The sequence below is a fragment of the Eretmochelys imbricata genome, chromosome 8, assembly GCF_965152235.1.
Source record: "Eretmochelys imbricata isolate rEreImb1 chromosome 8, rEreImb1.hap1, whole genome shotgun sequence".
Lineage (NCBI taxonomy): Eukaryota > Metazoa > Chordata > Testudines > Cheloniidae > Eretmochelys > Eretmochelys imbricata.
The window spans coordinates 32,067,940-32,090,873 of NC_135579.1; the positions used below are offsets into that span (position 1 = coordinate 32,067,940).

Below are 22,934 nucleotides of genomic sequence, written 5' to 3' on the forward strand. Positions count from 1 at the left end.
CAGGGACTCGATGGAAGCAGGTGAGTGGGGAGTGGACAGAGCCTTGACTGCCCTCTCCAGCTCTTGGACAAGGGAGTGCTATACTTGGCAAAGGGTTGTTGCAAGTTATTCCCCTGGCAGTAAGGGGGCAGCAGGGAAAGTAGTGACTAAGTCACAGGTTTTTATAGTTTCATAGATTCCAAAGCCAGAAGAGACCATTGTGACAATCTAGTCTGACCTCCTGTACAGCACTCGCCATAGAACTTCGCCAAAATAATTCCTAGAGCAGATCTTTTAGAAAAACATTAATCTTGATTTAAAAATTGCCAGTGATGGAGAATCCACCATGAATCTTAATAAATTGTTCCACGCTCATTGTTAAAAACGTACACCTTATTTCTAATCTGAATTTGTTTAGCTTCAACTTTCAGCCATTGGATCATGTTATACCTTTGTCTGCTTGACTGAAGGGACCATTATAAAGTTATTTTATCTGTGACTGCTGCTGAAATTCTCTATTAGGTTCTGCTGTCCACAATTCAAGGAGAACATAGATAAATTGGAGAGGGCTTAAAGAAGAGACACACAAATGATTAAAGCAAGGGTGGCCAACCTGAGCCTGAGAAGGAGCCAAAATTTATCAACGTACTTTGCCAAAAAGCCACAGTAATATGTCAGCAGCCCCTCAGCAGCTCCTCCCACCTGGTCCTAGCGTCTCCCACCCACCAGCAGCCCTGCCAGACAGCACCTTCCCCTCCCTCCCAGCACCTCCTGATCAGCTATTTCATGGAGTGCAGAAGGCTCTGGGGGGAGGAGTGAGGACGCTGCAGGCTCAGGGGAGGGGACGGGAAGGGGTGGAGTGGGGACAGGGCCTGTGGCAGAGCCAGGGGTTGAGCATACCCCAGCACATTGGATAGTTGGCACCTGTAGCTCCAGCCCCGCAGTCAGGGGTGCCTATACAAGGAGCTGCATATTAACTTCTGAAGAGCCGCATGTGGCTCAAGAGCCACAGGTTGGCCACCCCCGGATTAAAGGATTAGAAAACATGCCGTACAGTGATAGCTAAATAGATTGAGTTCCTGGAACCTAACAAAGAGGATGTTAAGGGGTGATTTGACGACAATCTATAAATAGCTACATGGGGAACAAATAGTTTTCTACTCCTACTTGAGATTTCTCTATGTATGTATACAAGGACTGCATTAGCCCTTTTGGCCATAGCCTTGCATTCAGAACTCACATTCTGCTGATTATGCACTACAACCCCCAAATCTTTATCAAAGTCACTGCTTCCCAAGGTAGAGTCCCCCATCCTGTAAGTATGGTCTAAATCCTTTCTTTCTAGATGGATACATTTACATGTAGCTGTATTGAAACACGTATTGTTTGCTTGCACCCATCTTAATTTGCTAGCACCCACCTTAATGGTAATTAATTGATCTGTAAATATTCATGGTAAATAGGCCCAATGGCTTGTGATGGGATGTTAGATAGGGTGGGATCTGAGTTACTACAGAAAATTCTTTCCTGGGTATCTGGCTGGTGAATCTTGCCCATATGCTCAGGGTTTAGCTGATCGCCATATTTGGGTCGGGAAGGAATTTTCATCCATGGCAGATTGGAAGAAGCCCTGGAGGTTTTTCGCCTTCCTCTGTAGCATGCGGCATGGGTGACTTGCTGGAGGATTCTCTGCTCCCTGAAGTCTTTAAACCACGATTTGAGGACTTCAATAGCTCAGACGTAGGTGAGAGGTTTTTCGCAGGAGTGGGTAGGTGAGATTCTGTGGCCTGTGTTGAGCAGGAGGTCGGACTAGATGGTCATAATGGTCCCTTCTGACCTTAGTATCTATGAATCTTCCAGGTCATTGATAAAAGTGTTAAATAGCATAAGTCCAAGAATCAAACCCTGTGGGACTCCACTAGAAATACATCTCCCCTAGAAATACAGTTACATTTTGAGACCTGACAGCTAGCCAGTTTTTAATCCATTTAATGTATGCCATGTTAATTTTATGTATGCAATGTTCTTATTGTTGCCATGGTGCTCCCAGGATATTAGAGAGACAAGGTGGGTGAGGTAATATCTGTTTTTTATTGGGCCATGTTATTTTTATATCATTCCAGTTTTTTAATCAAAATGTGGTGCGGTACAAAGTCAAACACCATGCAGAAATCTAAGTATATTACATCAACAGTTTTACCTGTATCAACCAAATTTATAATCTCATCAAAAGAAGGTAGTTGGACAGGATCTATTTTCCATAAACCCGTTTTGATTGTCATTAACTATACTATCCTCCTTTAATTCTTTATTAATCAAGACCCAGATCAACTGTTCCCTTATCATGTCCAGGATTGATGTCAGACTGACAGGCCTATAATTACCCAGGTCATCGGGTTTACCTTTTTTAAATATTGGCACAGCATCTATTTCTTACAGTCTTCTGAAAATTCCCCAGTGTCCTAAGACTTATTGAAAATCAACATTAATGGTCCAGCAAGCTCCTCATATAGCTTTTTAAAAAACTCTTGAATACAAGGTATCCTGATCTGCTAATTTTAATAATATCTAACTTCAGTAGCTGCTGTTTTACATCCTCCTGAGATACCAGTGGAATGGAAAGAGTGTTCTTATGTGATACAAGTACATAATTTCAGGTTTCAGAGTAGCAGCCATGTTAGTCTGTAGCCGCAAAAAGAAAAGGAGGACTTGTGGCACCTTAGAGACTAACAAATTTATTTGAGCATAAGCTTTCATGAGCTACAGCTCACTTCATCAGATGCATGCAGTAGAAAATACAGTAGGGGGATTTTATATACACAGAGAAAATGAAACAATGGGTGTTACTATACACACTGTAAGGAGAGTGATCAGGTAAGGTGAGCTATTACCAGCAGGAGAGGAAAAAAAAACAACCTTTTGTAGTGATAATCAAGGTAGGCTATTTCCAGCAGTTGACAAGAACGTGTGAGGAACAGTAGGGGGGAAAAATAAACATGGGGAAATAGTTTTATTTTGTGTAATGACACATCCACTCCCAGTCTTTATTCAAGCCTAATTTAATGGTGTCCAGTTTGCAAATTAGTTCCAATTCAGCAGTCTCTTGTTGGAGTCTGTTTTTGAAGTTTTTTTGTTGTAATATTGCGACTTTGAGCTCTGTAATTGAGTGACCAGAGAGATTGAAGTGTTCTCCGACTGGCTTTTCAATGTTATAATTCTTGACATCTGATTTGTGTCCATTTATTCTTTTACGTAGAGACTGTCCGGTTTGGCCAATGTACATGACAGAGGGGCATTGCTGGCACATGATGGCATATATCACATTGGTAGATGTGCAGGTGAACGAGCCTCTGATAGTGTGGCTGGTGTGATTAGTCCCTATGATGGTGTCCCCTGAATAGATATGTGGACACAGTTGGCAATGGGCTTTGTTGCAAGAATAGGTTCCTGGGTTAGTGTTTTTGTTGTGTGCTATGTGGTTGCTGGTGAGTATTTGCTTCAGGTTGGGGGTCTGTCTGTAAGCAAGGACTGGTCTGTCTCCCAAGATCTGTGAGAGTGATGCGTTGTCCTTCAGGATAGGTTGTAGGTCCTTGATGATGTGCTGGAGAGGTTTTAGTTGGGGGCTGAAGGTGACGGCTAGTGGCGTTCTGTTATATTCTTTTTTGGGCCTGTCCTGTAGTAGGTGACTTCTGGGTACTCTTCTGGCTCTGTCAATCTGTTTCTTCACTTCAGCAGGTGGGTATTGTAGTTGTAAGAATGCTTGATAGAGATCCTGTAGGTGTTTGTCTCTGTCTGAGGGGTTGGAGCAAATGTGGTTGTATCGTAGAGCTTGGCTGTAGACAATGGATCGTGTGGTGTGGTCTGGATGAAAGGTAAGTACGGCGGTCAGTAGGTTTTGGTATAGGGTTGTGTTTATGTGACCATTGCTTATTAGCACTGTAGTGTCCAGGAAGTGGATCTCTTGTATGGACTGGTCCAAGTTGACGTTGATGGTGGGATGGAAATTGTTGAAATCATGGTGGAATTCCTCAAGGGCTTCTTTTCCATGGGTCCAGATGATGAAGATGTCATCACTGTAGTGCAAGTAGAGTAGGGGCATTAGGGGACAAGAGCTGAAGAAGTGTTGTTCTAAGTCATCCATAAAAATGTTGGCATACTGTGGGGCCATGAGGATACCCATAGCCTTGCTGCTGAATTGAAGGTATACATTGTCCCCAAAAGTGAAATAGTTATGGATGAGGACAAAGTCACAAAGTTCAGCCACCAGGTTTGCCGTGACATTATCAGGGATACTGTTCCTGATGGCTTGTAGTCCATCTTTGTGTGGAATGTTGGTATAGAGGGCTTCTTCATCTATAGTGGCTAGGATGGTGTTTTCAGGAAGATCACCAATAGATTGTAGTTTCCTCAGGAAGTCAGTGGTGTCTCGAAGATACCTGGGAGTGCTGGTAGCGTAGGGCCTGAGGAGAGAGTCCACACAGCCAGACAATCCTGCTGTTAGGGTGCCAATGCCTGAGACGATGGGGTATCCAGGATTTCCAGGTTTATGGATCTTGAGTAGCAGATAGAATACCTCGGCTCGGAGTTCTAGGGGTGTGTCTGTGCGGATTTGCTCTTGTACTTTTTCAGGAAGTTTCTAGGAAATAATTTGTTTTCTCCCAAATACAAAACAGAAATATTTATTGCACGTCTTCCTTTTCTGTATTATTATTGGTAGTTCTACAATTTCCATCTAGGTAATGGACCAATACCGTTGGCAGCATTTTTTTGTTTTATTCCTAATATATTTGAAAACTCCTTCTTAACTCTGCTGACCATAGATCTCTCCTTATTTCCCTTTGCTTCCCTTATCTATTTAATACAACTCCTAGCTTCCTATTTTATATTCATCAACTTTCACTTTCTTCCATTTGTTATTTTTTTTTATAGCTACCTTCACTTCCCCTTTAAACCAGGTTTGTTTTTTTAATCAATACAGCCTTCTTCCTAGATTGTGACTTTTGGGGCTTTTAGTTAAGTGGTCTTAAACATTTGCCAATTATCATTTACATTTTTCTGATTAAATTCTTCCTTCCGGCTCAGTTGCCTTATAATTGTTTCCCAGGAGTTTTCCCTGGGGCAGGACAACTATGTGGTTCAAGACACTGTCTAGCTGTTGGTGATTTGCCCGTGATCACACATGGTGGCAATGGTACAGTAAGGAGCATAAGAATGAACTCCTGATTCCTAGCTCTCTGCACAGCACAGCCAGAGAAGTATCCAAATTTCTGTGTTTTATTTGACCCAAACCAATGAAACAATCGTGGTTCACTTATCACTATGCAGAATGGATCCTCAAGTGACGAGAATAACTAGTAATTAGGCATTACTTCCCAAAACACTCAGGACTGTGCTGGAAAACAAAAATGTGATAGTCCTGCCTAATTGGCTTGCAGCTTTCAAACCAAATTAATTTGTATCTGTGGAGTTGCTGTGGATTTGCACTGACACAAATGAGAATGAAATGTTGCCCATTGTCCCTAAATAGCTAGTGATTGCTAATACTTTAAACTAGTACCCTAAAACACCAGATCTGCTAAAATCCTTGTAATTTTGCAGCTGTCAGCAGGTGTCAATTGATAGCTTTTTATCCTCAAACTTTGCAGATGGTGGCACAAAATTATTTAGAATAGTTGGAGCTAGTGAGAATTGAGAAACTCTAAAAGAACTTACCCAAGCTAGATGAATAGGTAGCATGATGACAAATGAAATTCATTGTTGAGAAATGCAGGGTGGTACATATTAAAAGGAAAAAAAACCTATTGATACACACACCTAGGTTCTAGATGGATTATAATCACTCATGCAAAAGAACTGGGCATCATTTTGGCCATGAAATCCTCTGTTTCATGCACACTGGCAGTAATAAAAGAAAACCAAACGTTAGGATGGATAAACTACATGGAAAATAATATTGTTATATTTTCAGTATTTTATATAATCTGATGTTATGTCCTCACCTGGAATACTGAAAATGATCTCATTACCCCATCTCAAAAAGTACAGCAGAAATAGGGTGTCAGGGAGTGGGGTGGGGGATAGTTAATTAAAATCATTAGAGCTACAGAAATATTTTCATTTGAAGAAATGAAATGATTTGGACAGTACAGTCGTATCTGCATACATGCAACGTGCCTCAGGTGGCATGTTACCAGAATTCATCACCGAATTTGGTCTGCTGGTTGGATCATCGGGAGCATTACATGAATGCTGATCCACACCCCTGACTGTACAGTGTAGAAAGGAGACTAATGATGGGGGATGTGCTAGAGGTATATGAAATAATGAATCTTATAGAAAAAATCATTCAGATGATCCTGTTTGTCCGTTGTCATAATGCAAGAACAGGGGAACATTTAATAACTTAAGGGTTGATTAAAAAAAATACTTTTCTACACCACATGTAATTAACCTGTGAAAATCATTGCCACAAGATACAGTGAAGTCTTTTAAATATATATGTGGATAATAAGAGCATCCACTGTTATCTTTGATACATTTAAAACAAAATAAGGAGTGTAAAACCCCAATTCTACAGAACATAAATCAATTACTAACTTCTTGGGCACAGAAACAAACTTCCTCTGTGGGAAGGTTGTTCTGCATTTGTCCATTGCAGGGGTTCCTGAATTTTATGATGCATTTTGACCTGGCTTATTTTAAGGACTAAATAGACTATTGGTCTGATCCACTATAGCAATTCCTTTTTTTCCTACAAACTCCTTTTCATAGTACATTATTTTGAATGATCTTTATGTAAAACCAACATATGTTTCCAGGAAGTACATGTTTCACACACACAGTGAAAACCTTTATTGCAATTAATTGCAAGATTCTAAATGTTTATTGCCTGCAGGAGCTATTGTATGCCAGGCACCAGCAAGTGTATCTATCATCAAGAGATCTATCATTTTGAATGTGTTCGTGATTTGTTTTTTACTCGCAGTGTCTTTGTTTTAATTTTCAGTTGCTGACAAACATACAGCTTTTTCTGTTGAGTCTTCAGAGAGTTTAACACTTTCATATGTAATTGAAAATATCTGTGTAGTTTTTGAATGCTGTTCTGCAGGAAGTGTGATGCTATGGGTAGAACATAGGACCAGTAATTGCTGCTCATAGGTTCTAATCCCTGCTCTGCTGATTATTTTCTGTGTCAACTTGGATAAATTGCTTATTTGTTCTGTTCCTCAGTTTAACTGTCTGTAAAATGGGAATGTTAGTACATATCTTACAGGCATAGTTACTGAATATTTGAAAGCTGTTATAGAAGTTCAGAAAGTCTTATTGTTATAGAATGTAATTAATGCCAGAGAGCTCCATAAGTTTGGAATCCAAGTCAAGTTCGAGGCTCATTGAATGTTGGGTTTTACTTGAGGCCCCATGAGAAGCTCAGATAAAACATCTATGTGTAGATGAGCTATACATTCCTCACCTCTACAGCTGATCAATATTTTTTCATCTTCTGAAGAAGATCTGACAGTGTGCTTCTGTGCAAGGTCCTATAGGGAGCAAAGCTGAGCAGCACCTCTTCATCTTGTTTAAATCCCAGCACAAGTATATCTCAGTAAGAACACAGCCAACTTCCTGCTCAATTATTCCTGACCGTGTGAATGTTAAGTAGAAACAGAAAGCTCATCTTTTCAGTTAGTTACAGCGGAGGGCCCGAGTACTGTGTGAGGAGCTGCATGCTGACAGCTGTCCGTGCAGAGTTGTTGTCGTGGGGGAAGCTGCTTCCCCATCCTTCTCTACCCCAGTAACCTCCAGTGGAAAGTTCAGTACGGGTTGGATAGGACAGTTGCATGGTGCATATTTTCTCCCTTAGCAACCAGCAGGGAATTCAGCTTGAGGCTATACTGAATGGAATGGAGCACCTCAGAACTGTGAAACCCCCATTGTTGGGGCTAAGATGATGTGGTGAATGTGTGAATCTCAGGCAGGATGGCTGAAATTGGGCTGTGTTATCAGGGTAAGGAGCTTATGCAGTGTGAAGCCTCCACAGGCATGGTGCTGGCTTCAGGTAAGCTCCAAGATCCTTGGGTTGTGGGAGTTGTCTCCCTCCCACAATAGAACAATATAGAGGAAACTCTGATGGAACCCACTACTGATAACCCCAAATGTTGAAGAACCATGAGTAATGCCCCCCAAAATCACAAGACCAGTTTACAAATTATGAGAGTAAAAAAAATCATTTTTTTTTACTTTCTTTCTGGCTTTTAAACTCTTAGGATGCACAAGGGTCACAATTTCAAGTTTTCCTCTGCAACCATGAGGGCTGAAAACTTTTTAAAAAATGAAATCTGAGATTCTCTTGTCATCACACATCTTGTGGGAGTGGGGCTTTAAGAAATGCGTCAAATGTCATGAAATTCGTGACAGAATTGTGGTAGATGGAAATTCTGGGAACCTCAGAGTTTCCCACTCCTTTCTCTAGTGATCTGTATCCCAGTTATCCATGTTCCAGATTGAGGTGTAGGTAAAGCTGGTTCAAATTGTGATCAGAAGCAATAAAGATACTGTCAAGGTTCCTTCTCCACTCTGAACTCTAGGGTATAGATGTGGGGACCTGCATGAAAGATCCCCTAAGCTTATTCTTACCAGCTTAGGTTAAACACTGCCACCACCAAAGTGTTACACAAAGAACAGCGGAAGTGCCCACTTGGAAACGTCTCCCCCACAAAATATCCCCCCAAGCACTACACCCCCTTTCCTGGGGAAGGCTTGATAAAAATCCTCACCAATTTGCATAGGTGAACACAGACCCAAACGCTTGGATCTTAAGAACAACGAAAAGCAATCAGGTTCTTAAAAGAAGAATTTTAATGAAAGAAATAGTAAAAGAATCACCTCTGTAAAATCAGGATGATAAATACCTTACAGGGTAATCATATTCAAAACATATTCAAAACATTCTAGGCTAAACCTTAAGTTACAAAAAGATACAAAACCAGGAATATACATTCCATTCAGCACAACTTATTTTATCAGCCATTTAAACAAAACAGAATCTAACGCATATCTAACTAGATTGGTTACTGACTTTTTACAGGAGTTCTGACCTGCATTCCTGCTCTGGTCCCGGCAAAAGCATCACACAGAGAGAATCTTTGTTTCTCTCTCCCCGCCCACCCCCACCCCAGCTTTGAAAGTATCTTGTCTCCTTATTGGTCATTTTGGTCAGGTGCCAGCGAGGTTATCTTAGCTTCTTAACCCTTTACAGGTGAAAGTGTTTTTTCCTCTGGCCAGGAGGGATTTAAAGGTGTTTTCCCTTCCCTTTATATTTATGACAGATACTGACTAGAAGAAAGAGAGAAAAAAAAGATTAAATAATGATCCCAGAGAACTGCAGGTGGACAGTGCATAATATTTAGAGAAAGGTGAATAAATTGTAAGGAGCAATTTATACAACAAATTTCACCTCTCTTTGCATGTTGTCTATAAAAAGATGGCAATTTTCTTGAATATATTGTGCAGAATTACTCACCATGCCCTTTCTGTGAGTAATTCTTGGGTGGTAGCTCATTCATCATCGTTTTGTTGTGTGCATTTGATATTCAAAAGTGGAGTTGATTTCACTGGATGTGTAGACCCCATGTTATGGTTTGGCTCCCCAAATGGATGTGCATAACTCTTAAAATTGGGTTTCTGCTGTACGTAAGTACTCATGGTTGCATTTAGTGAAAACTCTAATTTAGAGGTGGGTGGGAAACTGTTTTCCTGTTACCCAAAACTTTTTTAGATTTTGAAAACTTTCCTGCCCTGCCTGGAGTGGGGGCAGGGGGAGAGACGCATACACACACACAGCAACCCAGGGTAAGCTGATAGACTGGCGTTTAGGGCACTCACTGAGGATGAGAGAGACCTCGGTTTAAATCTCTGCTCCACATCAGGCAAGGACTTCAATCTGGGTTTCCCACCACATCCAAAGTGAGAGTGCCCTAACCACTAGATTATTCTGTGAATGTTAGTATGATTAGCTTTTGTTTGTATGATTGGGAAGAATCTTTTTTGTGCTAATATAGGTATTTCTTTGTGGATAAATGTATTAGTGGGCAAATTAGCATATCTGTTGTCAGTGAACACATTCATACCAGAAGTACTTTCTTGACTGCTGTGTACAGTGTACATTCAATTACTTGTAGGAAGTGACATGAGACTACTGAATGCAGTCTGCTAGACTGCCAATAAATCTGCCCTACATCTTTCTCCTTTCCTCTGGCAGAAAGGAACCCAGCTATTTTAAAATCTGTGGTTCACATTCATAATCAAATATAACAATATTTTTGTGCAAAACAGGACAGGATAAAATTTTAAATACACTAAGAATGTCTAGTCTTGTTTATTATGTATTTCTCCTGAGAGACTCAGTAGCTTATTGATTTCTCCAGGTGTTGCTCCTCTTTTAAAATTTTGGTCACACAATCAGGGAACAGAAACTATAGCATGTGACATAATGACCAGTCATTCAGACAGAATATTGAATATCTAATGGGGTGGATGCTACAAACAGTGCACAAAACCTCTTTAGAGTAACTACATTCTTAAATAGGAATGGCTTGTATACCACGCTGATGAGCACTGTGTAAGAACCTGGATAGATGAATACTATTGACTGAACACTTATGAATACTAATAAATTTTGCAAAATCCCAATCTATTCATGGGCCATCTGTGTATGGGAAAAGATAAATTGTTCACAACTAATAGCATGACCACCTCTAATATTTAATAATAATACTTTTAAGATGGCTTCTTTCGGAGGATCTCAAAGTTCTTTAAAGACCAACCCTCCCAACATCCCTGTGGGGTTCTGGTAGCACATATTTTTCCTGTCATATCAAAGGAAAACTGAGGTCCAGAGAGTTCATGTGAAGAAGAAGAAAGTCTTTAGCAGAGCTGTGAATAGACCCAGAACTCCCAAAACACAAGTCAGTGCTTTTGCCCCGCAGACCATTCTTCATGGAGAGAAAAAGCTACCCCCTTTTCTCTTCTATAACATAGTTAGCATCAGAGGTCTCTTTTGTTCCAGAGGTAGTGTTTAAAGATGAAACCAGTTAATGGGTGTGTTTACCCTGCAGTTGGAGGTGTGACAACATCATATGTAGCCGTAGCAAAGCTAGTTAACGTAAGTACCAGTAGCAGTGAAGATGCACAAGCACTAGTTTAAGTATAGGTTGTATAATACTGACCAGGATCCTGGGTATTTGCTCAGGTGGCTAGTCTGCACAGAAGTCCATTCTGCCACATCTTCACTGATATTGGAACCTGAGCTAATTAAATTAAAGTCAGTTCAGGTATGATTCAGCAATCATACCTCTGGTTGCAGCACAAACTACCCTTTGTTCTGTTTCTGCTCAGGTGCTTTAATTAAAGACTCCTTTGGCCTTACTGAATATTCATTGTTCCAGACTATTACTTCTGGAGAAATACTGTCTTGCTCCGTTCTACATTTTTTCCAGTGTTATTAAGTACCTATACAAATATCATAAAGAAGGTAGAAGCCCTGCAGTCAAGCACCATAGTAACACTGTGAGGCTCTATTAGCTGGACATGAACATGCTGCTTTGGACCATTGACATATCAGCTGTGTCCCTAAAGTGTTGTTTTTAAACAGAGACAAGTCAATTTTTGGAGAAGCAATGAATGAGCAAAGGTAGCAGCGGTGAGGAATATGATTAGAGAGACGTATGAGGTAATTCCCTGAGCATAAATATGGGACCCAATGTTCTAATTCTGCTCCTGACTCATTCTTCGAGTCTCTACTCCGGTAATATGGGGATAATAAAATCTATCCGTAGATTTGTTATGAGACTCACTTGATGTTTATAAAGTGCTTTAAAGAAGAAAAGCACTCAGTGTTATTGGAGCCCTGCAATAATAGTCCTGAAAATTACCATCCCAGTCACAAAATTCTCCCGTGGTGGTGATGGAAAAAATATGTGACATCTCTACTCATTAGTGGGGGGCAATTTACCCGAAGTAGCCAGCCCAATAAAATTTTGGAAGAATAAGCTATAACAAACAGCAACATTATTAGTCTTGTTTGCCTGCCTGCAATTGGTGCCCATGTCAGGCCAGATTTTGGTCTATTGAGACTTCTGTGCATATGTTACAGAATGGCTAAGTTCACTGTGTTCCTCTCTAATAGATAATCCACAGAGTCTCAGAGCCTACTACAGCTATCAGCAAATGGTTCCTTTAGCTCAAGTGGTAGTGATGTTTTGAAGTCCTGGTTCCTATGCTGATTTACGAGTGGTGGTGGGGGGAGTGGGTCTCATTGAATATATCCTGACCTGTCACTGTGATACTTGGAATTTTTCCTGCTGAATGTCTTAAAAGCAGGATTCAGAAGGAAGGAAAGTAAGAGAGGAAGACAACCTTTTTCATGTTTTCCCCAAGCTTTGCCTTTACTTTCCACGCAGTACAGCAGAAGCATTTTCAAAAAGCATTGGCTCATTCACCTGCACATCTACCAATGTGATATATGCCATTATGTGCCAGCAGTGCCCCTCTGCCATGTACATTGGCCAAACTGGACAATCTCTACATAAAAGAATAAATGGACACAAATCAGACGTCAAGAATTATAACATTCATAAACCAGTCGGAGAACACTTCAATCTCCCTGGTCACAGTCGCAATATTACAACAACAAAAAATTCAAAAACAGACTCCAATGAGAGACTGCTGAATTGAAATTAATTTGCAAACTGGACACCATTAAATTGGGCTTGAATAAAGACTGGGAGTGGATGGGTCATTACACAAAGTAAAACTATTTCCCCATGCTTATTTCCCCCCCACACACACACTGTTCCTCACGTGTTCTTGTCAACTGCTGGAAATGGCCCACCTTGATTATCACTACAAAAGGTTCCTCCCCCTGCCCCCCCACCCCCACTCTCCTGCTGGTAATAGTTCACCTTACCTGATCACTCTCATTATAGTGTATATGTTAACACCCATTGTTTCATGTTCTCTGTGTATATAAATCTCCCCACTGTATTTTCCACTGCATGCATCCGATGAAGTGAGCTGTAGTTCATGAAAGCTTATGCTCAAATAAATTTGTTAGTCTCTAAGGTGCCACAAGTCCTCCTTTTCTTTTTGCGGATACAGACTAACACGGCTGCTACTCTGAAACCTGCATTGGTAGGGTTATAAAAAAGCCCAAAACAGAACAGAAAATAATTGTTTGCACAGATTTAAAAAAAATCACATGTAACGTTGCTGAGGTAGTCAATATAATGCTAAGTTGTTCAGGGGCATAGAAAACTCATGGGAGAATTGCCCTGAGGTGGGAGAGAAAGTAAAACCATAGATTACTGTTAAATGCAGAAATTGCTTGCACGTGAGAGACAGAGAAGAAATGGAAATAGGGGGAGAGGATGAGAAACGCAAAGATAGAGACACACACACACACACACACACACACACGAAGAGAGAAAATGAGCCAGATACTTACTGAGCAGCAGGAAGAAAAGCTTCAAACAGACGATTTCCCAGCATTAGATGTCTGCCAGTTGTTTGGCTAGCACACCAGTGGGTATCTGTGTGGTGCCTTAAAGGATGTGGAATAAAGGAGAGTCAGAGGGACTCCAGACTTTAGGGATTGTGATGGTGGTGTGTTCTTCTCTGAAACTTTTGCACTACCTCGGGCTAATTGACTTGTCAGATGGTAAGAACCTCCAAGCTTTCCAGCTCCTATTTACCTTTATTTAAGTGTATTTCAACAAAATCACTGTGAGTAGCAGGTTAAGGGAAATAAAGCATCAGCTTTTCAGTGCACTTATTTTTCATCCTCATCTTCATGCCTTGTAAGTCATATGGTCTTTAGTGCTGGAATTAGGCTTTGTGCTTTATTTCAAGGGCTTGTGTTAGCTTTTGGAATGTTACCATAGCTGGGGGGAGTTTTATGTTGTGATTTTTGCCACACACGCTACTTTTCTTTTATCTAAGTATTATTTTTGTTTCACCCTCTCCTTGGGAACGATAGTCTCTTTTTGGGTAGTGGAAGCACTACTAATAATTAATTCATTAGTTTGGTATGTTTTACTAGACACAGTACTCCTGTGAATCTTGTGACCCAAAGAAAATAAAAACCGGTTGAATGTATGTAGTACAAAGGAAACTTTTTTGTGTGTGAGTATTTCTTATTCTAGATTCTTCAGAATAAGAGAAACCAGAGATAAAATAAATTAAGTAAAAAAATAATGTTTCTCATTTGAAGAACTATTTTGAGGGGATTGGTCTCTCTCTGTCAGATTTAGTAAAGCAATATTTTTTCTATGATATTTGATAGGAACAGGCAAAGCATATGTATTTGAATTATTTAAGTAAATTTAGGCAATAGCAGAGTGTTTTCTAATCACACAGTGACACTCACCCCAGCGGTGAAATTCCTGAAAAAACAACCATTGGTATGAAACAAATAAGAATTAAAAAAAAAAAAAAGAGGGAAGCCAGTAGTCCTTGGCAGATCTTTACGAGTTCACTCATCCATAGATGATTAACACTGCCAAGTTTTCCTAACAGAGGAGCAGAATGAGCTGAAATCATAACAAAGACAGCAGTTTCTTGACAGAGGTTTCCTTTGAAATATGGGTTATGTAAAACTGTCAGACTATTTAGTGAGAAATTAAAGAAATAAATACATCAATTAGTATTTAGTATTCTCCTTAAGTACAAGTTTTATCATTTACTGAATGATGGTGGGAGGAAAAGCAGCATATTAATTTTAACTCAGTCATTGTAAAAATCACTGTGCTGTAAGATACCTGATGGGTAGATAGTGTTCATGGATGGTTAACAAAATACAAAAATAAATTGTGACCTATAGAAAAGATTTTTTTATTTAGAGTATTAGAGTAGAAAATTTAAGTTACATGTATTGTCAATACATACATGTTTGGGTTTTCCCTATAACAGGAGTGAAACACAACAGCTTTAGTCTACCCTTACATGAATGGAACTCCAATAAGGTCTGTTCCCCTCCTCCCCAAAAAAAAGCACCTAACAGTAACTATCAATTTCAAAAGATACACTCACCTTCATAAAGCGTGTTGGGAGGAAGTTTAAAATGAAATGCGGAGACAGTTGCAGTGCTATCTGTTTAAGTGCAAGGACATTTCTGTATATTCTTTCCAGAGCGACTGACGTTAAATCCACTTTTAAACTAGATTACTTACCCAGACCAGTCTCCGCAATGTTTCCCCAGGAAAATCAAATAAGGGACAGGTGAGAAAGATGTCAAGGGTAAAGGGAAGTAATAATTGTTAAAAGTAGCCCTGTTGTAGAGCAGTGCCAGTCCTCTAGCCCAGCTGTATCCTACAGTATATTGGTATTTTAGTGAGAAATTAATCCTTAATGAATTGCTTTCACTAAACAGTCCTGGATGCAGATTTCTAACCAATGTGTAACAGCATCATTCAGCCCATTCAGGTGCAGAACATAGCATTGTTGTGCCTCATAAATCTTTGCAGTAAGCACACTAGTTAGAACATCTCACAGTACTAATGGACTATCTGACAAAGTATAGGTGCACCATAAAATAAACCCCTTTCTTCTCCAGCTTTGATTGTTGCTTTTTTTTTCCTTCCTGACTTTGGAATTGTCCACTTAGGATTCTGCAGGAGTCTGAGAAATGTATAGTTACTGTTCACAAGTTATAGGAGCTTTCCCTCCCTTTGGGGCCTGAATTCTTTGATCCCTTACTTATGCTGAGTAACACTTGCAGGTAGTTGTATAGATATCACATGAGTAAGTATTGCAAAGATCAGGCCCTTGGAAATCTTTAAGTTCAGCATGAAACTTTTTATTTGACCTGCTAGGTAACAGTGGGTAAGTGTGGAACATTATTATTATGATTTGTATTCCCATAGCATGTTAGGGCCCTGGTCATGGGGTTGCAGCGTAATTATTTCTAGCTTGTCTTTACATTCAGTGTAGATGATCACTGCTTTTGTTTATCTAGAGGCAAGTGATTCCATGTGCAGTTCCATCACTGCGTGTAATAGCCCTAAAATTAAACACTGCACTATTTAAGCAAACTGGCTCCCAATTGCCTGAAATTGGTCACGCTGTTATTTCCTTTTAGAATTTGTATTATGCCAACTCCTGCAGGTAAAACATTCTTATTTAGAAACTACTCATTTGTGTTGCTTTTTCACAAGAAGTGATTGGATACCAATTCTGCATTAGGGTAATATGAGAAGCTGGATTGATGGAGTAGTAACTACTGTGTGATTGGCAGTTCAATAAGTATAAAACACTTCTTAGAATTTCCTGCAGTTCAATATACATAATGCTCAGTATCTTGACTTTCAGCTTCTGTTTCCAAATTATATTTCATAAGTAAGGTCTGGATCCTGCAGTTAGTGTTGTGCAGGTGGGTCCAAGCTCCGATTCATTGCATCCAATGGCGTTTGGCACAAGTGCAGAGGTCTACCCACACTGAGCTTTGTTACGGGATTGCAGCGTAAGAATCCAGTTGGAAATCTGAGCAAGACTTAGACCTGCATAAAACTCTCTAACGAAACCCTAAACCAGGGGGAAGGCAACAGTTTCGTCAGAGATTGGCTTTGGGGTTCTGCATTCCTTTCAACCTGAAACTGAAGTGGTGTGATAATCACATAACTGGAACCCAATAAACTCCCCTGTAAAGAGGAACCCCTCGCGTGATCAGAGCTTGCCAAATGCATGATGTTCATTTCACAGCATTTCACGTTACAGGTTTCACTGTTTCCTGTTGTGCAGCCTCTCCTGTGCTTCCATCTCATTCATAATTTCATGTTGGTAATACCAGACTTGCTTGCAGGAGACAACCAAATTCAAAAAGAATGAGGCAAGAGTCAACGATTAGTTTCCTAGCAAGTGTGGGGATGCAGTCATAATTAATGATTCACATTAAATGGCATTCAAGAAAACATTTTGTGAATGTTATGGTAATACTTGGTTTCAAAGGATCAAGAACTCTCCTCATAAGAACAAGTGTTGACTATTCTAGAACTGTTTTATGAGTTTGGCTCTAACTCTTCTTACTTTGTTCCATCCATCAATCATTTGGATATCCTTGTACTGCTGATAAATTTTATTTCTTCTGAATAGCGAGGGATCCAGATCAAATATGATGTGTGTTTTCTGGACAGCTATCAACATTGATTACATAATACCACCACCAGGGTTTAAAATTCTGAGAACTAAGTACTGTTTAAAGATACCACTTGAATATTGCGAATCAGAGATTTAACTTTTAATGCAGCAAAATTTGTTGTGAGCCCCACGATATGTGTGTTTCTGTCTGGTAGGGCTGTCTTCTTGGCTGTTTTCAGTTACTTCACAGGAGAAAACTATACTGGTGACAGATTTCTTCTCAGTTAAATGGGTTGTGGATTTTGCTCTCTAAAACTGTCTCAGTGTAAAAGGATAGCAGCTACTCTACCCTGGTGCATGATTCAGCAATCTGTAAATAATGTATAATCAACCGGTGGAACTCTATTGTTTCATGATGTTGTGGAGACAAATAGTTTAGTAAAACCCTGAAAAGAATTAGGCACCTGAAGTATGTCACTAGGAATAGCGTATCCTGTTACATTAGAATAGGGCAACAATATGACCATTCGCTAGGGCTGTCCAAAAGTTCATTTGGAAATGTGAAGTCACCATGTTTCAGGAGACATTCGGGTCTAGGCCTAGGTCTGTGAACTGTTGCAGACCAGTACTGTTTCAATTTGTACAGTCCTCATTCCCAGCCTTGGCCCCCCACTCAGTGACCTGCTCCACCAAACCTGGGACCCAACAGACCTCACCATTACTGTCCGTGGAGAGAATGACTAGATATTGGCCACCATTCCTGCCATCTCTGTTGGCCCTGGTACTAGATACTAAGGGTCTTCAGAGAGCACTAGAAAACTTTTCTACCACTTTATTTCATCAAGGGATTACCAAGCTCCTTGTCCACGTCCGAGAGGCAGCAGAGGCAAGAGTTGGTAGGGTCCCAGTACCTGGATGAAAAGTGGGGTAGTAGAGGACAGTGCAGGGAACTCTGGGAGGTGAGGGGATGTGGGTGTACCCCTACAGATTTCAGTTCTGTATAACCTGAACCTCCAAGTGAAATCTGTGATGTTCTGTATCTCAGGGGAAACACCCTACACCCCCATGTTCATCCTTATAATATTATTGTGTGGTATCCAATGCAAAGTTTGTCATGTAGGGCAGTGGTTCTCAAAGCCGGTCCACCACTTGTTCAGGGAAAGCCCCAGGCGGGCCGGACCAGTTTGTTTATCTGCCACATCTGCAGGTTCGGCTGATCATGGCTCCCACTGGCTGTGGTTCGCCGCTCCAGGACAATGGGGGCTGTGGGAAGGGCGGCCAGCATGTCCCTTGGCCCGCGCCGCTTCCCGCAGCCCCCATTGGCCTGGAGCGGCACACTGCAGCCAGCGGGAGCCACGATCGGCTGAACCTGCAGATGCAGCAGGTAAACAAACCGGTCTGGCCCACCAGGGTCTTTCCCTGAACAAGCGGCGGACTGGCTTTGAGAACCACTGATGTAGGCTGTTTTTGGAAGGCTCATGATGCACTGAGCTTTGTTGTTATAGTAATCATTGTTATAGTAATATTATAGTAATGTTATAGGTTGTAATTTCATGTATATAGTTATGAGGCTGAGAATGTGTCCTCATGGCTTAAAGCAAGCCCAGGCAAAAGCTCTCCAAGAGCAGAGGGGCAGTTCATACCTCATCAGGGCATGTATGGGACAAACCCAGCCCAGCCTCACAGGAACAAAGAACACTGGCCTAGGCAACAACAAAGGATCTGTTCAACTTTCGAGTGACTCACCCCCCTTCCCTTGGTCAGTTTGGGACTTCAATGAGGTAATGCTCACCTGACTCTGAAGGGGAGGGAGCAAAGCTAAGAAAGAACATGATAAAAGGGAGAGACGTTTGCCATGCTCTTCCTCTCTCTTCCACCTCCATCTACAGATATAACCATAAAGCGACTGAAGCTCTGATCAAAGGGGAGAGCCTGGCTGAAGGACAACTAGCCAGCCTGTGGTGAGAAGCAGCTAAGTTTCTAAGGGTACTGAAGGTGTTAAGATCAACTTAGAATGTGTTTTGCTTTTATTTCATCTGACCAAATCAGACTTATAATCACTTAAAATTTATCTTTGTAGTTAATAAATTTGTTTGTTTATTCTACCTGAAGCAGTGTGTTTGGTTTGAAGCATGTCAGAGTCTCCCCTTCGGATAACAAGCCTGGTACATATCCATTTCTTTGTTAAATTTATGAACTCATACAAGCTTGCAGCATCCACCAGGCATAACTGAACAGTGGAAGATGGACCACTAGGGTTGTATCTGGGACCAGAGATATTGGCTAGTGTCATTTGGTTGCACAATCCAAGGAGCAGCTTACATGCCAGAGGCTGTGTATGAACAGCCCAGGAGTGGGGGTTCTCACAGCAGAGCAGGGTAAGGCTGGCTCCCAGAGTTGAGGATTTCAGTGGCCTATCAGATCACCCGTCCAGGTAACACCAGAGGGGAACATCACAATCTTGAGGATTTTGCTCATTGACCCCGTGGCATCTGGCTTGTGTGTGTCCCCAGTTAAGGAACCCTGCCAGACTTGCTGACCTCCATCATGAATTCTTAGATTTCAGGTTGCAAATCTTTAACCAGCTGTATTATTAGATATATTATAGGAGGCTTAATCCTTCCTTTGAAGCATCCGGCATTAGCCATTGAAGGAGACAGAATGCTAGATTAGAGGGTCTGTTTGGGTATGACTGAATTCCTTTTTGTAACAACTGTAAAGTAATTTCCAAATAAGGCAGTAGGAATCGACAGTTACAGGCCTGGCTTGCTGTGTGGTGATGCACACCTCGCTGTCTCCCCTATGGCGTATTGCAGTTTACTCTGCTCTAAGCCTACATTACGTGCAGAAATGCAAAAATCTTTTTCATTCCTACTGCCAACTAGCAAATTCCCTCAGAGCTTATGGTCCATGGACAAGGGCAACTTGCTCTTCAGAAAGCATATCGATGTGCCTTTTTTTGTGATGGAAAGAGTCTAAAACAAAAAACACAAGCAGGAATTATGCCATGGCCCTTCCTGCAAATTCAAACATCACCACAGTTGGGATCCAAAGGAACCATGGGTATGTCACAATTCAGAATCAGATTGTTGGCTCCTGAAGTCCTTTAGAACTCAAGTTATTTTCTCTGGGGTTGTTGGTTAGACACAAGCTCCAGGTGATTGTCAGAGAATGTCTATTCTTCACTGGATGTATAGGGAATTTTTATGCATGCAACACACAGTGCATAAAGATAAGAGCCACAAGAGAGGAAATGGGAGCCTAGACTGAACTCCAACCCCCACTTCTGCATGTGTTATTTCAAAGAGCTTTAGAGAGACCAAAGGGAAAAGAGTGAAAGAAAGGAAGTGTAATCCAGTGAACTGGAGCTTTGTGTTTCTGTGACCCCATTATTTCTCCTCCCCCGTGTGTTTTGTTTTTTTTTAAGTGAGACATGCGGGAACCCTTTGTAGCACACCTAACAGACTCTGAGCTAGTGCTGGTTTGTACAAACTTCACCATGGGAAACCCCTCCCTAGGGCTTTCTGCCCTGGATAGGGCAAGTGCAGTTTCTGTTGCTGCCCTCCTTCTGGGGATTCTGCCTAGGGACAGCAGTGTATGAGGCTGCACAGCGGCCTGCTGAAAAAGGCTATGTCATAGATCAGTGGTGGGCAACCTGTGGCCCAAGGGCCGCACGTGGCCAGTTAGGGTAATCCACTGGCAGGCCGCCAGACAGTTTGTTTCCATTTGCACGGCTGTCTGCAGCTCCCAGTGACTGCGGTTCACCGTTCCCGGCCAATGGGAGCTGCAGGAAGCAGCAGCAGCAGCTCCCATTGGCCGGGAAAGGCAAACGGCGGCCATTGAGAGCTATGGGTGGCCATGCAAATGTAAACAAACTCTCTGGCTATCCACTGGTGGATTACCCTGATGGGCCACAGGTTGCCCACCACTGTCATAGATGTACTGAATCAGTCCATCCCCCAACTACTCTGACCACGTGCCCTCCCCAGCAGCTCATTTTTCCATCTTTGTTGGCCTATTGTAAGCCCACCCCTCAATGTGAGAAAGGAACAGTGCCTCCACTTTGTGTTATCCTAGCATACTGAGAACCCAAGTGGGCCCTTGCAAGAAACTGGGGATGAACTTAGGCTCACCACATTCATACAAAGAAGGCTTTGTTAGATTCTTTCTAAGGTACCAATCACCATAATATTTAAGGACAATCTAGTGCTAGTAGTGGGCTGAGCAGCACATGGAGACAGGACTCTGGGTTTAGAGCTGCACAAAATTTTTGGAGGAGTAGTAAATTTGCCAAAAACTGCAGTTTCAGAGTGACTGAAGTGATTTAAGAAATTCAGGTTTAATTCAGTGAATAGTTTTGACTGAATAAAAAAGAAAAAAAAAATCAAAAAAGTCCAAACCAGTTCATTTCAACGTTTTCTAAATGAACCATTTCAACTTCTTCTTGAGATATAACCATTTTCAAAAATGTCATCTCAAAGCAACATTTCCTTTAGAAAAAGTCATTCCAAACTGAACCAACAAAATTTTTCTGGTTTTTCATTTTGGTGAAACAAACTGAAAAAATTCAGTTAGAAACTAAGCGAATTATTCCATTCAGCCACCAACCAAAAAATCAGTTATTCACTTAGCTCTGCTCTGGTTCTGTGTCCCACTACGTTAGTTTCCCTGTCTGTTAAATCAGCGCAATGCTGTTTACCTCAAATGGAAGTTAAGAAGCTTAATTTTAATTAATGTTCATAAAGCTCTTTGAGAGTCTGAAATGAAAGATGCTGTAAAAGTGCAATGTATTATTACAACAAATCCTCTCTGAGGTTGAGGGTGGTGGTGATCAGGGGTAGCTGCTTAGATGACCTGGTGCAGTGTGTAATCTGGTTCTCAGTTGCTTTTACTACAGAATCATGTTTATGATGATCGCTTGCTATAGTCTCTCCCCCTGCCTCACCCCTATAGTTGTTTAGTTAGTAGGAGGTAGAAATAAACTTTGATGTACCTGTTGACATTCTCTTGCTGGCTAATGCTTATTGCAACACTTTGGGTTTCCTGGGTATTTCTGCATCTTGTTTTTCTTGAACTTCATTTTTCTATCTGGACCTTCTTTTTTCTGAACCTGCTTCAACAGGTGAAAGGAAAACTACAATTCACAATACAAAAAAATCTCCTTCTGGTCTCTGTCTTTGAGAACAAAGGGGAGTAAATGAATAACAAGTTTTGGGTTTTTAAGTGAAAAATAGCGTTCATTCATGCAGGAACCTGCTATCATGGCAGTTTGACACACAGTAGTTTGAGGCACATGAAATGCAGCTCAGTATTTCACAATAGAAGACAGGCAGGAGACTCTAAAACTTTTTTAAGGTAAAAGTTTACTTATTTCTTGGGGTGGGGGGAGTTAATTGAAGTATAAACACTGTTAAACTACCCATTTGAGAACTTAACCAATGGTAAAATATGGAAACTTTATTGTAAAATACCTTTGAAATGACAATTTTAAAAAACTGGTCTATTTAGCTAGGTAATTGTCCTAACTTTATTTTCCGTGTAATAAACCTCTATATTTTTAAGGACTCTGCTGTCTGCTGTGATGGGCAGCCATTTTTTATTCAGTGTAAAGTGTTGCAGAAGAGATGCAAACTGTGCTATACGATGGAGATTTTATTTTTGTTGTTTTTCATTATTTTGCTCTACAGTGTATCATTCTTGGTGAATTGATATGGTTCTCTCCCTGCTTATAGGGGGGATACATCAATTCAGTCCATAAGGAACATAGTCTAAAACTCTTATTGTGACTATTACATCCCAGCAGCTTCTCTGGACCTCAATGTTTTTAC

At 40.9% G+C, this 22,934-nt stretch overlaps 1 protein-coding gene across 1 annotated transcript in view; it reads left to right on the forward strand.

Moving 5' to 3' along the window:
* The first annotated feature begins 13,584 nt into the window (after positions 1-13,584).
* KCNIP1 (potassium voltage-gated channel interacting protein 1) overlaps positions 13,585-22,934 on the forward strand; it is a 120,176-nt gene continuing 110,826 nt past the window's right edge. Inside the window, exon 1 of the mRNA XM_077824073.1 lies at positions 13,585-13,693. Coding sequence (XP_077680199.1) covers positions 13,585-13,693 — 109 coding nt within the window. The remainder of the gene's footprint in view (positions 13,694-22,934) is intronic.